The sequence below is a fragment of the Podarcis melisellensis genome (assembly GCF_964234715.1).
Source record: "Podarcis melisellensis genome assembly, chromosome: 4".
NCBI lineage: Eukaryota > Metazoa > Chordata > Lepidosauria > Squamata > Lacertidae > Podarcis > Podarcis melisellensis.
The window spans coordinates 91,650,978-91,664,800 of NC_138531.1; the positions used below are offsets into that span (position 1 = coordinate 91,650,978).

The 13,823-nt window shown below is 45.2% G+C and overlaps 1 protein-coding gene across 6 annotated transcripts in view; it reads left to right on the plus strand.

Annotated features, from left to right (window-relative positions):
- SYTL2 (synaptotagmin like 2) overlaps positions 1 to 13,823 on the plus strand; it is a 66,583-nt gene that overhangs the window by 12,876 nt on the left and 39,884 nt on the right. For all 6 annotated transcript variants that reach the window (XM_081909528.1, XM_081909523.1, XM_081909524.1 and 3 more), the window contains exon 2: positions 4,324 to 4,705. In XM_081909528.1, the coding sequence (XP_081765654.1) occupies positions 4,605 to 4,705 (101 nt within the window). In that variant the 5' untranslated portion in view covers positions 4,324 to 4,604. The remainder of the gene's footprint in view (positions 1 to 4,323; positions 4,706 to 13,823) is intronic.

Consider the following 13,823-nt stretch of genomic DNA (forward strand, 5'->3'; position numbering starts at 1 on the left):
TTTTGGCACTCCCCTTGTCTTTTGCTTTCCATCATTCCTTCTTGCTAGCTCACACATAATTGCACAAACCCAGACGTCTGATTAAACCCCTTGCAACGTGGATTTTAAAATGCGGTTTCTAGCGTGGATTACTTGTGCTCTAGGACACCCGTGGAATGCTAATGTCAAGTTTCGTTACCAGCCCTGGAAGTTAAATGTGAAATGCTTATGAATGCCTCTGGACCCAGGACTGGCCTTCTGACTTGCTCACAAGTCATAGTCATAATCCCTTGGAGTTATCTGAGGTTGCTGCTGTACTTTGGTTCAAAGTTTTAACCCATTGCTGTGTGATAGCATTTCCAGAAGAGCAGAAAATGCTAATAGGACTGTAACAAAAAGTGTCCAGAAGTCTTCCATCAATGATTAACGCTTAGGATTCCCCCTTTACTTTTAACTGAGTATCTGTTAAGGATGGAAAAAGACATGTTGCTAGTTGTTGCTTGTGGCTCTCTTATCTGGTCTCAATCTCCTTCCAAGTCTGTCTGCCCCAGATGCAAACTCAGCAGGAAAAGTTGAGCCAGACTGTTCCAGGATACTGGTGGTGGTGAGCTTCTCTGCTTGTTGCTTTTGGAGACTTCCCAGGCCATTCCAACATTTGGTGAGGGAGAAAAGAAGCAATCTAGCTGCTGGCTACCTGCTTCTACTTGCCGTGGCATTAGCTTGAACTCAAGCCACAAGAGTGGAAATGTGATAAATTGGTTCATTCTTCAGTGGGAAAAATGAGGTCCATGACAAGTTTTTGCCAGCAGAAGTGGGCTCGATTATGCTTGTGCTGCTGCTCTGCGATTAGAAGCAGATTTGATTGCAGGCACGAGCCAGGGATATCTACCCAAAAGCCTCAGCAAAAAGCCTCCATGACAGATGGCCATCCAACCTCTGCTTCAAAACCTCCAACAAAGGAGAGCCCACAACCTCCCAACGGAGACCGTTACACTGTCCAACAGCTCTTAACTCTCAGAAAGCCGTCCCCCCCGTATGTTTAGTCAGAATCTCCATTCTTGTAACTTGAAAGCATTGGTTCAAGTCCTGTTCTCCAGAGCAGGAGAAAACAAACGTGTTCCCTCTTCCATGGGACAGCCTCTGAGATAATTGAAGATGGCTATCATATCTCCTCTCAGTCTCCTCTTTTCCAGGCTAAACATACCCAGCTCCTCCTAAAGCTTGGCTTCCAGACCCTTGATCATCTTTGGTCGCCCTCCTAGACACACGTTCCAGCTTGTCAACATCCTTCTTAAAAGTTTTTGCCCAGAACTGGACACAGTATTCCAGGTGTGGTCTGACCAAGGCAGAATAGAGTGGTACTATAACTTCCCTTGATCTGGACACTAGACTTCTGTTGATGAAGCCTAGAATAGTCTTAGCTTCCCATCTCTGATCCAGTCTTTTCAGTATCACCTTCCTGTTGTTGTTTAATAAGCAAGTCTGTTTAAAAAGCCTTCAGTGCCATTTGCACCATTCCCAGAGGAAACCCCCGTAGAAAGCCAACGAAGCAGAAGTACTATCTTATTAACTCTTACTTGGCATGCTTACCATGGTGTGCATTTGGATATGTTGAGAGTGTGAGCTGGCAAGCCCCTGGCAAAAATCTCAGGCTTTCCATGAACTTGTGGCTGAACCTTGGCAAGCCATTGTCTCTCTCAAACATCTGTGAAATGGGCGTAATAGTCATGGTCTACCTTTTCAGGGTTGTTGTGAGGATTGCTAGAACAGCGTTCAGCGCTTTTTCGGTGTTCAGACCCCTTTGTGTTAAAATAATTATTACATGGGAGGCAGTTCTGTGTTGAGATGAGCATGTTCAACATGCATCTGCATTAGAGCCCATCTCACCAGAGATGGAGAACCCATGGTCCACAGATGTTGAACTCCCATCTTCACCAAGCCAGCAAAAACAAGTGGCCAGGGATGATGGGAGACATAGCCCAATAATATCTGGAAACATATTTATACGATTTAAACTTACTTAATGGTGCTTTGTTTTTATATATCTTGTACACTAACCTGGCATTCTTTGCAACGAAAGGTGGTCTGAAAGAACAGCAAATCATTTAAATAGTGATCTCTATTTCAAAGCATTCCTAAGCTACTTACTGGTTAAAAATATCTCTATGCATTACGCCAAAATTGCAGCACAAAAATATTAACACGTTGTTATAAAACAAGTACAGGCAGAGAAACAAAAAATTGGGGGAAATTCCAGAGTTTTAAGAAGTAAAACAAAAAATTATTTGGAGAAGGGGAAAAAATGTATCAGGCCCAAACAGCCCCATGACAACTGAGAAGGCTGACTTGGGATGGGATGGAGAGTGAGGTGGGATGAGTTGGAATATCTGGAACCCTGAACAGAAGCAGTTTCACACTGCAACATTTTGTTACAGCCCCCACTTGTTCATGTATAGTACAGTGGTACCTCGGGTTAAGAACTTAATTCGTTCTGGAGGTCCGTTCTTAACCTGAAACTATTCTTAACCTGAGGTACCACTTTAGCTAATGGGGCTTCCCGCTGCCGTCGTGTCACCACCACACGATTTCTGTTCTCATTCTGCAAGTTCTTACCCCAAGGTACTATTTCTGGGTTAGCGGAGTCTGTAACCTGAAGTGTCTGCAACCTGAAGTGTCTGTAACCCGAGGTAACACTGTAACTGCTATTCAGGAATTGGTACCCTGTGTGAACTTTCATCAAGTGAAGTTTTTTAAAAGCAGCTTATCAATCTAGCCTGCAGGATGGTGTGTTAATGTTCTTGTTTTCCTCTTAGCTAGAGTTGGTTGTCTTGTGAGACTTGTGTCTTGGGCAGCCTGGAAGGACAGGGTTGGCTTCCAGCCTGTTTATGTTGCTTCAGAGTCAGTCATTAGCTGCTGGAATTTCCCCCCTTGAGGGTGTTGGCTGTAGCAGCTTCTTAGAAGCATTTTTTATGGAGGCTGCATCAATCTGTAGTGCTTACCCTGTACTGTTTTTTTCTCCTTGGAAACAACTGATTGGGTGGAGGATACTGTTCGTATTCAATTATGGTTAGTTACCGCTTTTCATGCATTGCATAGTATCTAAAGATCTCCTCACTCCCCATGAAGGTCGAATTAAATCAGTTTGCAAATTGGCTTTGGCATCATAAAACTGCAAATTATTATTGGCATGCTATAGACACTTGTGACTAAGTGCTAAGGGCTTATCTATACAGTGGTTGTTGTTGTTTAGTCATTTAGTCATATCCGACTCTTCGTGACCCCATGGACTAGAGCACTCCTGTCTTCCACTGCCTCCCACACTTTGGTCAATGCTGGTAGCTTCGAGAACACTGTCCAACCTTCTCATCCTCTGTCATCCACTTCTCCTTGTACCCTCCATCTTTCCCAACATCAGGGTCTTTTCCAGGGAGTCTTCTCTTCTCATGAGGTGGCCAAAGTATTGGAGCCTCAGCTTCAGAATCTGTCCTTCCAGTGAGGGCTCAGGGCTGATTTCCTTAAGAATGGATAGGTTTGATCTTCTTGCAGTCCATGGGACTCTCAAGAGTCTCTTCCAGCACCATAATTCAAAAGCATCTATTCTTCAGCCTTCTTTATGGTCCAGCTCTCACTTCCATACATCACTACCCGGAAAACCATACCTTTAACTATAAGGGCCTTTGTTGGCAAGGTGATATCTCTGCTTTTTAAGATGCTCTATACAGTGGTACCTCGGGTTAAGTACTTAATTTGTTCCGGAGGTCCGTTCTTAACCTGAAACTGTTCTTAACCTGAAGCACCACTTTAGCTAATGGGGCCTCCCGCTGCTGCTGCGCCGCCGGAGCACAATTTCTGTTCTCATTCTGAAGCAAAGTTCTTAACCCGTGGTACTATTTCTGGGTTAGCGGAGTCTGTAACCTGAAGCGTATGTAACCCGAGGTACCACTGTACTTATCTTTTGTCCCATTGTTTTGTCCCTGCTCTGTTTCTGAATGTTGTTGGGGTTTGTTGTTTTTTTTTGCCCTGAGCTTTCCTCTCGAAAACCTGCTGAATTGGAGCAAACGTCACTTTAGGTTTCCCACGAATTGACGTTTGTTCCAATTGAGCTTTAAAGAGTGGGTTTTTGAGGGGAAAGCTCTGGAACCCCCCATAAAGGGTGTGTGTGTGTGTGCTTGTACACCGACCTTTAAATCACAGACTGTGCCTCGAAAGAGCGCAGGAAAAGTACAGTAAGTGTGGACAAGCCCTTAGTTAATAAATAATTCTCTGTCCCTGCTGCCCCAAAGCTTTGCTTCCTTGGCCAAGAGGGCTGGAGCTTAATACTTCCCTCTTGCTTCTTCTCCGTAGGTGATGCTCACATTGGACTCCGGAGCATGCAGTTAATCCCATGAGCTGCTGAAGCATGAAGCAAGGTTCCCTTGCGACGTATATGTGATGTGAGCAATCCAGGAATGCAATGCCTTATCCACTGAGTCTCGGCGGGAGAAGCGCATCTCCTAGTTCTAACAAGAAAACGGAATTCGGGAACATTTTAAAAACTGCTGCTCGCTCCGGTGCTCTTGGTGAAGGCTGCTAGGTTTCTTCTCTCTGTTCTGTAACCAAAACGATTTCTGTACAAAAATAGCAAGATGATCGACTTGAGCTTCCTTACGGATGAAGAGCAGGAGGCGATCCTCAAGGTGCTTCAGCGGGATTCAGACCTGAAGAGAGCTGAAGAGGAGAGGGTCAGGTAAGAGCCAGGAATTCCTTCATACTCAGACAAGTAGTTCAGTGAGAGTGAATGGGTGTGTAAGAGAGCAGCCTGCTAAGTCTTCACCCCCTTCTGGATTTGCTCTGGCTTATTGCCACCAGTGAAGAGTTTTTCTTTCTTTCTTTCCTTTTTTAAATAATCTTTATTTGGTTTTCAAGTATAAAATTATAACAATGCAAAATACATACCCATATTTGGAGATTCCTCCGAATCTCAGGACTTCCCGCCTTCCCCTCCATGGGTCCTACTGTCAACCTTTTCAACTGCATATTATTCAGTAAGCCATATTTTATGTATTTTAATGTATTTTTAATCTTTGTTGGAAGCCACCCAGAGTGGCTGGGGAAACCCAGCCAGATGGGCGGGGTACAAATAATAAATTATTATTATTATTATTATTATTATTATTATTATTATTATTACACTCCATTTTATCCCTAATATTTGCTGCGCTACAAGTGTTATTGCAATCCTGCTAATGTTTTCATGTGCTTACGTTGGTCTCCCAGGTAAGTTATACATTTCTCCCATTTTTATTAAAGTTTTGGTCTTCTTGGTTCCTGAGCTTTCTGGTAAGTTTTGCCATTTCGTCAAAAGTCCAGCAACTTAGTTTGCCATTCTTCTCTGGTAGGGACTTTGTCCTCTTTCCATCTCTGGGCTAGTTACATCCATGCGGCTGTCGTCACATACATAAAAAGCCTTCTCTGCTCCTTTGGAATATCGGTACCTACAATTCCTAATCATTACAGATTAGAAAAACTCTTCACTAGGTTAAATCTGTAATGATACACTGGGCGAGGGATTTGGGGCATAATAAACCACAGAGCCTAGGGCTTGCCGATCGGAAGGTCAGCGGATCGAATCTCCGTGACGGGGTGAGCTCTTATTGTTCGGTCACTGCTCCTGCCCACCTAGCAGTTTCAAAGCACATCAAGGTGTTTTGGAGTACAATGTCCATCAACCCCATGGCCACTGGTCCCATCACCTCCTGGCAAACAGAAGGGGAAGAAATGGAGGCAGAGAGAGATTTTACTTTCTTGGGCTCCATGGTCACTGCAGATGGTGACAGCAGCCACGAAATTAAGAGACGCCTGCTACTTGGGAGAAAAGTAATGACAAACCTAGACAGCATCTTAAAAAGTAAAGACATCACCTTGCCAACAAAGGTCCGTATAGTAAAAGCTATGGTTTTCCCAGTAGTGATGTATGGAAGTGAGAGCTGGACCATAAAGAAGGCTGATCACCGAAGAATTGATGCTTTTGAATTCTGGTGCTGTAGGAGACTCTTGAGAGTCCCATGGACTGCAAGAAGATCAAACGTCTCCATTCTTAAGGACATCAGCCCTGAGGGCTCACTGGAAGGACAGATCGTGAAGCTGAGGCTCCAATACTTTGGCCACCTCATGAGAAGAGAAGACTCCCTGGAAAAGACCCAGATGTTGGGAAAGATGGAGGGCGCAAGGAGAAGGGGATGACAGAAGACGAGATGGTTGGATAGTGTCTTCGAAGCTACCAGCATGAGATTGACCAAACTGCAGGAGGCAGTGGAAGACAGAAGTGCCTGGCGTGCTCTGGTCCATGGGGTCACGAAGAGTCGGACACGACTAAACGACTAAACAACAATAACAACCTTGGTTTAAGGAGCTGTTTTGTGCCTAGCTTATATATCTGAATTTCTAACACTGCTTATGCCAGGCATGGCCAAACTTGGCCCTCTAGCTGTTTTGGGACTACAGTTCCCATCATCCCTGACCACCGGTCCTGTTAGCTAGGGATGATGGGAGTTGTAGTCCCAAAACAGCTAGAGGGCCAAGTTTGGCCATGCCTGGCTTATGGCCAATGTTAAGGGATGATGGGAATTGTACTCCAGAACATCACGGAGAACACCCGTGTTGGCTACCCTGTCCAACAGTTATCGTGTGGGGCCAATGCTAGCATATTCATCACAAGAGCATGCCGGCAATTGTAGCCTTGCATTCTGCAGAGTCAGAATCTCCCTACATAGAGCAAGCATCCCTGGAGACAGTCTCATTTCTCCAACTACATACACATTTGTCTTGTCCCACTGTTGCATCTGGAGAAAGGCTATAAAGCCTATGAACATGGGTGAGTGTAGATTCCATCTGCAGCCATCCTGGTTCCATGATGCCTATGGGTCTGTTGGAAGACTATTGTCTGTCTCCCACCATAAGCAATGTGATCTCTGGACAGCTTGCATACAGCAGATGCCAGTATTTTAGTTTATGGGGCGGGGGCCCTTTCTTTGTTATCAGTCACAGCACCACACATCTAACAGCACTTTAGCTTCTGCAAAATATTATCGTAAGCCTTTCTCAGTTAAGTTAGAGGAAGGTTCCTGCTGTGCATTGGTCAGGGTTTTTTTGGAGGATGAAACATGGAAAGACGTGTGGATCCTGCTCCCAGGCCTTGGAACCCTCACCGTCTTGTGGTTGTCAGACAAGTAATTGCAGCGTAGTAACCCTTAACGATAAAAATAATCTGGCGCCTTGCTACTTTGACCGTCTTGGCCGCTGGCACCATGTAGTCTACAAGGAAGAAATGTTGTGGTTGCATTCTGGTCTTCCAGCTTTCCTCTCTGACATATAAGCTCTTGGAAAAAGATAGTCCTGCTTTTCACTTTGTTTGTTTGATCCTGGAAGGAGAATTCCCAGGTGGCTGGTGCTTCACCTCCAAATGCCAAATGTGTCCCTGCATTGTGGTACAGGCCTCCTCCCGTGTCCATGCTTCCATGCAGTTGTCTCTAGGGCAGGAATAGGCAGTTGTCCCTTGCTGCAAAACACAAAGTGAACCAACACACACTGTCTATGGAAGGACAGGATGTCTCTTACCTGGTTTCGTTCTCCCATCCTCTGACTCATGCTGACTCTGGAGCTCAAATCAAAGCTATAATCAGTGGGGAAAGAAAGGAACGGGAAACGTATTGGACCTCAGTTCTGCTTTGCAAAAATTCAGAAGGTCCCCTGCATTGCAAACTGAAAGCCCTTTTGTGTTTGGTTTTATGGTGTGTTTGTAAATTGCCTCGTGACTCCTGTGAAAGGTGATTCATAAATTAATATTACTGCTTATAATCTAGGTTTAGCAAGGCCTCTTGAAATTTTGCAAGACTGCTTCAGACTGATTTCGAAATCTGGCACTCAACTCACCCTCTTTCCCCTTCCCTCTGAAAAACGAAACGAAACCTTAATGTCAATATATTCTTTCCACAAGAGCATCTCCCTGCTTCTGTGGTTCCCAGCAGCTGGTATTCAGAAGAATTGCTGCCTCCAACTGTGGAGGGCAGAGCGTAGCCATTGTGGGTAGTAGCTGTGAATAGCTGTATCTGCCATGAATTTGCCCAGTCCTCTTTCAAAGTCAGTGCCGCCTCCTGGAGAAGTGAGTTCCATATGTCCAACTTGGTGGCCATCTGTGGGAGTGAGTTCCATGGTTTAACTATGCTCTGCACAAAGGAACAGCAGGCCAGCGTGTTCTCCTGAACTCATGGAGAACAAGGCTATGTTCCGAACCACTGCTGTCGGAACCGGTGTCCTTCTAAATCCCAATTGCTGGGAATCACAAATGGGGAGAGTGCTGTTGCACTCAGGCCCTGCTTGTGAGCATCCCATAATGGGCACCTGGTTTCCCACTGGGATGCTGGACTAGTTGAGCCCTTGACCTGAATCCAGCAGGGCTCTCCAGGTGGAGGTCTGCCGAGATAGCGGAACCTCCATGCCCAGGGGATCAGCTTGCCTCTGAATACCAGATGATGGGGGAAAACAGTTGGAGAGTTGATATTGCCTGTGAGCTTCCCACAATGGGCATCTGGTTGTCCACTGTGAGAACAGGGTGACGGACTAGTTGAGCCCTTTGAACTGACCCAGCAGGCCTATTGGGTTCTTAAAACAGATTTTGATTTTTAAAACAGCAACTTTATCCTTCGTGGTTCCTCTGGCATTTTGTGGCCTTGGGGTTGTGTCCTGAAAACGCAGCGTGCAATTAAATCACCTCTCTCGCTAAGGCAGCCTAGCCACTGTCAGGTCCATTGCCCTGGGAGAAGTGTGCTATATCCTGAGTACTTTTGCAAAGCTAAGCAGCATCTGTTGTGGTTTCACACTGGATGGGGGATGGAGTGTTGAGATTCCTGCATTGCAGCAGGGTAGATGGGGTGAATGACCCATGGAGTCCCTTCCAACTCTACGATTCTGTTCTATTTATTTCTTGTGTTACTTAGCCAGAGTAGTCTTCCATTATATATTGGAAGGCAGAACTACAAGTAAGCTCTGTGTTATGAGACGGGGGAACTGAGGGGCTGTGTCAGGTGGTTTGCAGATAAGAGCTGCCAGATTGAAAGCTTGTTTTCCTAGGCACAATAATTAGCGATGGAGAATTCCTGTGGTCTAGCGGTGATGCAGCATGCGAGTCAGGAGATCTCAGTTCTGTGGCTCATTGGATCTGCCTCTGACACGCACCAGGGCTTTGAATCCCTTGCTAACTCCCACCCGTTCTGCCCTTGTGATGGGCACTGAATTGCAAAACAATGCGGAGTCGTAAGAGCATGCTTACTTTGATTTCATGTATTTATTTGGAGCTTTTGTACCCTGCGCTTTAGCCAGAAAGGTTCCCAGGGTAGCTTTCATACAATAAGTTAAAACGTGATAGTCCCTGCCATCAGGGTTACTATCTTTTAAAAAAAAGACACCACAACACACAAGGAAAAAGGGATGGGGAGGGAAGAGGAAAGAGGAAAGAATCAAACCCGAGCACCAGTTCTTAAACAGTCTTTAACAATTGTGCATGTTTAGAACCCTTCTCTTGCTCCAAACAGTCTAGGGAGAGATAGCTGAGCCAGTACAGCATGAGACTAAACTAAACTCACACTAAACTCTTAATATCAATTGGAAAGTATGATTTTGTACAGTGGTACCTCGGGTTAAGTACTTAATTCGTTCCGGAGGTCTGTTCTTAACCTGAAACTGTTCTTAACCCGAAGCACCACTTTAGCTAATGGAGCCTCCCGCTGCTGCCGCGCCACCGATGCACAAGTTCTGTTCTCATCCTGAAGCAAAGTTCTTAACCAGAGGTACTATTTCTGTGTTAGCGGAGTCTGTAACCTGAAGTGTATGTTACCTGAAGCATATGTAACCCGAGGTACCACTGTATTAAATTTCTAACCTTTTGAAACTTACAATTCCTTTTCTTTTTTTAAATAATCTCTTAATTGAGTCATGGGTTCGAGTTTGAGTCATGGATTCGAGCACCACATTGGCCAAAAATATTCCTGCATTGCAGGGGGTTGGACTAAATGACCCTTGCGGTTCCTTCCAGCTCTACTAGGTTTTATTGACATCCGATGGTGGAGAAGCCATCACAGATCAAATAAAGCAGGAAGAGAACTGTTCTGCAATGTCTCCCATAATCGTCATCAGAACATTTCCCACTGAAGGCAAGTTGAGACCTACTTCAGTTGAGTGCTGAAATTTGATGTACTGGAAGATAGTAGGAAGCTGTGTTTATACTGAGCCCAGGCCATTAATCCAGCTAGCTTTGTATTGTATGCCAGTGTTTCTCAGACGGTGGGCTGGACCCAGCAGTGGGCTTTGGACCAGTTTCAGGTGCTGCAGGCTGCCCGTTGCCTCCTTGCTTATCTGCCGCAGCCCTTAGAGATGTGACGAAAGCCTTTTGGCTGGACCAATTCCAATACCAGCAACATATTGTATGCTGAGGGAAGGTGGCAGGGAGGCTGGGAAGTTCTGGAAGAAGGGAATGGAAGTTTCCCTTTTCTGAGGGGTGATGGCTGTGCAATCAAAAAGTCAGGTGAAAGGTTGATAATAAGCAATGACAAACCTAGACAGCATCTTAAAAAGCAGAGACATCACCTTGCCAACAAAGGTCCGTGTAGTTAAAGCTATGGTTTTCCCAGTAGTGATGTATGGAAGTGAGAGCTGGACCATAAAGAAGGCTGATCGCCGAAGAATGGATGCTTTTGAATTCTGGTGCTGGAGGAGACTCTTGAGAGTCCCATGGACTGCAAGAAGATCAAACCTATCCATTCTGAAGGAAATCAGCTCTGAGTGCTCACTGGAAGGACAGATCCTGAAGCTGAGGCTCCAATACTTTGGCCACCTCATGAGAAGAGAAGACTCCCTGGAGAAGACCCTGATGTTGGGAAAGATGGAGGGCACAAGGAGAAGGGGACAACAGATGACGAGATGGTTGGACAGTGTTCTCGAAGCTACCAGAATGAGTTTGACCAAACAGCAGGAGGCAGTGGAAGACAGGAGTGCCTGGCGTGCTCTGGTCCATGGAGTCATGAAGAGTCGGACACGACGAAACAACTAAACAACAACTTTTAAAGCCATCCAAGTTGATGGCCATCACTGTGTGAAGTACTTTATCTTTCATGAGCTTTCCAGCAGTCAACATCATTCGATGTCCCAGAGTTATAAGAGAGGGAGTAAAACTTTTCTCTGTCCAATTCCTCCATGCTGTGCATTCTTTTGTAAACAGCTATCACGTTGCCTCTTACTCTCCTTTTTCTCTAAACCAAAAGGCCCCCAAAGCTGCAACTGAGAATAGAAAGGAAGGAGAGAAGAGAAGAATGTGGCTAAAAGGAGGAAGTGTCAAAGGACCAGGGAGGACGGATGGAGAAAGCTGGCAGTTTGGGCGGGGAGGAGAATCACTGGAGATTTAGAAAAAATGCTTTGAGAGGCACATGGGTGCAGAAAGGGGCGGATACAAAAGAAAATGTATTCTCTGCTTTGAGCCTCAGGATCATAAAATCCTTCCTAATCAATTCTGCTGAGTCACAATATCTCCAAAGCAGGTGTCTGTACTTTTCTTGTAGAAAACTAAGGAGCAACAGTGATCTGCTTAGGGCAGCCTTTCTCAATCTTGAGGTGTTGTTGGACTACAAGGCCCATCATCCCTAGTTAGCAGGTCAGGGATGGTGGGATTTGTAGTCCAACAACATCTGGGGACCCAACGTTGAAAAAGGCTGGCCCTTTGGGGCACACTCACCCACGACCACCGGAAGCTAGGCATATTGTTCTCAGCTGCCTTGAGGACAACATTACTGTATGAGGGAAAATGTATAACATCCCTTCATGTGATCTACAGGGGCTTGAAAAATACAGGGCTTTATGTTTCTTTAGTTGCATCCTTGCTGGTGGACAGGTACCTGTAAAATTATGTCAGTGGCTTTTGTGCTGATAAGGCAGGGTGTGGTGTGCATTTAGAATCAAATATTTACTTTTAGATTGTTACTTTGGCAATGGGTTTGCTTAAAGGGCTGCTATCGCTGGCTTAAATGATTGTGTCAACAAGTCCTGATAATTTACTGAATCTGCACCTCCCAAGTATACGGCCTCTGAGAGTTTAGTCTCTACACAAATAGCAAATGAGTTGGTGAAACATTTCAGATCTTGCAGAAGGGGTGTGTGTCAGATGTTTGAATACTTTCCCCTAGTCCTTTAGGCAGCTCCCCAGACATTTAAGGATCTCAGAGGGTCAACGCCAGCACTGTTAATTGAATTTGGAAAGTAATGGGCACCCAGCGAAGCTGAAAACTGTGTTGAGTGAGGGCCAGCTTTCTTCTTTGCTGTATTCTGTACCAGCTGCAAGCTCTGAACTTTCTTTAAAGACAGCTCCATGGTCCAGGATCATTGCAATAGCCCTACCACCCAGATATTTTGAGACTACAATTCCCATCATCCCTGACGACTAGTCCTGTTAGCTAGGGATGATGGGAGTTGTAGTCCCAAAACATCTTGAGGGCTGAGTTTGCCTATGCCTGCTGTAGCCTGTTTCTTTGATAAATGTGGTTAACACAGGAAGAGTAGCCTAATGGCTACTTCTTGTGTTTCCAGTTAAGGTGTCTAAAATGAGATTTAAACCCTGCGCTTTTAAACACAAGCAGTAAGCTGATTCTTCTGTCCATTAACCCACATATGTGGGTATGTAGGAAGATAAAATATAGTTCATTATATTCCTTCACCTACCTACTAAAGCACTAACCTCAGTGCTTTTACTAGCTTTTACACAGGATTAAAATCACTCTTCATTATTGCTCTGATCCCATAATTAACCAGCCCTTCCTCAATGATGCTAGTTGCATTTTCTAAAATAAAAAAACCAGCCCCTCCCCTTTGGTACTAACTCCACAAGCAGTTTGGCTCTGAGTGACTCATCCTTGAGTTGACTGCCTGCACTGCACCCTCTTGTCAGTCAGCAAGAGAACCTGGAGCCAAAGGAAGTGAATCAGGCATTTTCAGATTCATTATTACCCAAATCAGTGCCTTTCTGTTGAAAGCAATTCAGACTGTCCTAGTGGCATTCTCAAAACAAGAAAATACCGTATTTTTCCGTCTGTAAGACGCCCCCTATTTTTGGGGACACAGATTTAAGAAAATGGGGGGATGTATCTGCATATAAGACGCCCCCTAATTTCTGACATTTTTTAGGGGGGAAACCTTGTCTTATACACGGGAAAATACGGTAATCCTCTTGGATAGCTCAGTTGGTTAGAGCCTGGTGCTGATAATGCCAGGGTTGCAGGTTCGATTCCCAGCTGCATATTCCTGCATTGCCGGGGGGGGGGGGGTTGCGTTATATGATCCTCAGAGTCCCTTCCAACTCTGCAAGTCTATGACTCTATGAAAAATCAGGATTTTGAACTTCTTCTGTTCCCCATCCCCCTCAACACACATACATTGGCTGTTAAGTTGTGGGTGAACATATCAGACGACACAGTGATTCTTCAAACAGCTCTCGTTTATTCACAGGCCAGAACAGAACTGAACTGAAGGGTTCAGCCAGCCTTCTTATATAGAGCTCCACTACAATGCAACAGTAACCATTTTCTGTAACTATCCAATCACTGAACGTCACTTTCACTCCCTTATTTGCATATGTGGACCTGAGTGAAAACTATCTACAGTATCCCCCTTGCTGGCCCAGGGTGAGAACTTCAGTACATAACATTGGCCCCCCCAGTTCATAATTCTTGGGGGGGGGGGAAGGTTGCAATTGCAGGAATAGGGTGGGCCCGGAATACAACGCATCTCAGGGGTCAAAGGCCAGGGTAAAGAGGTTTTATATGCTC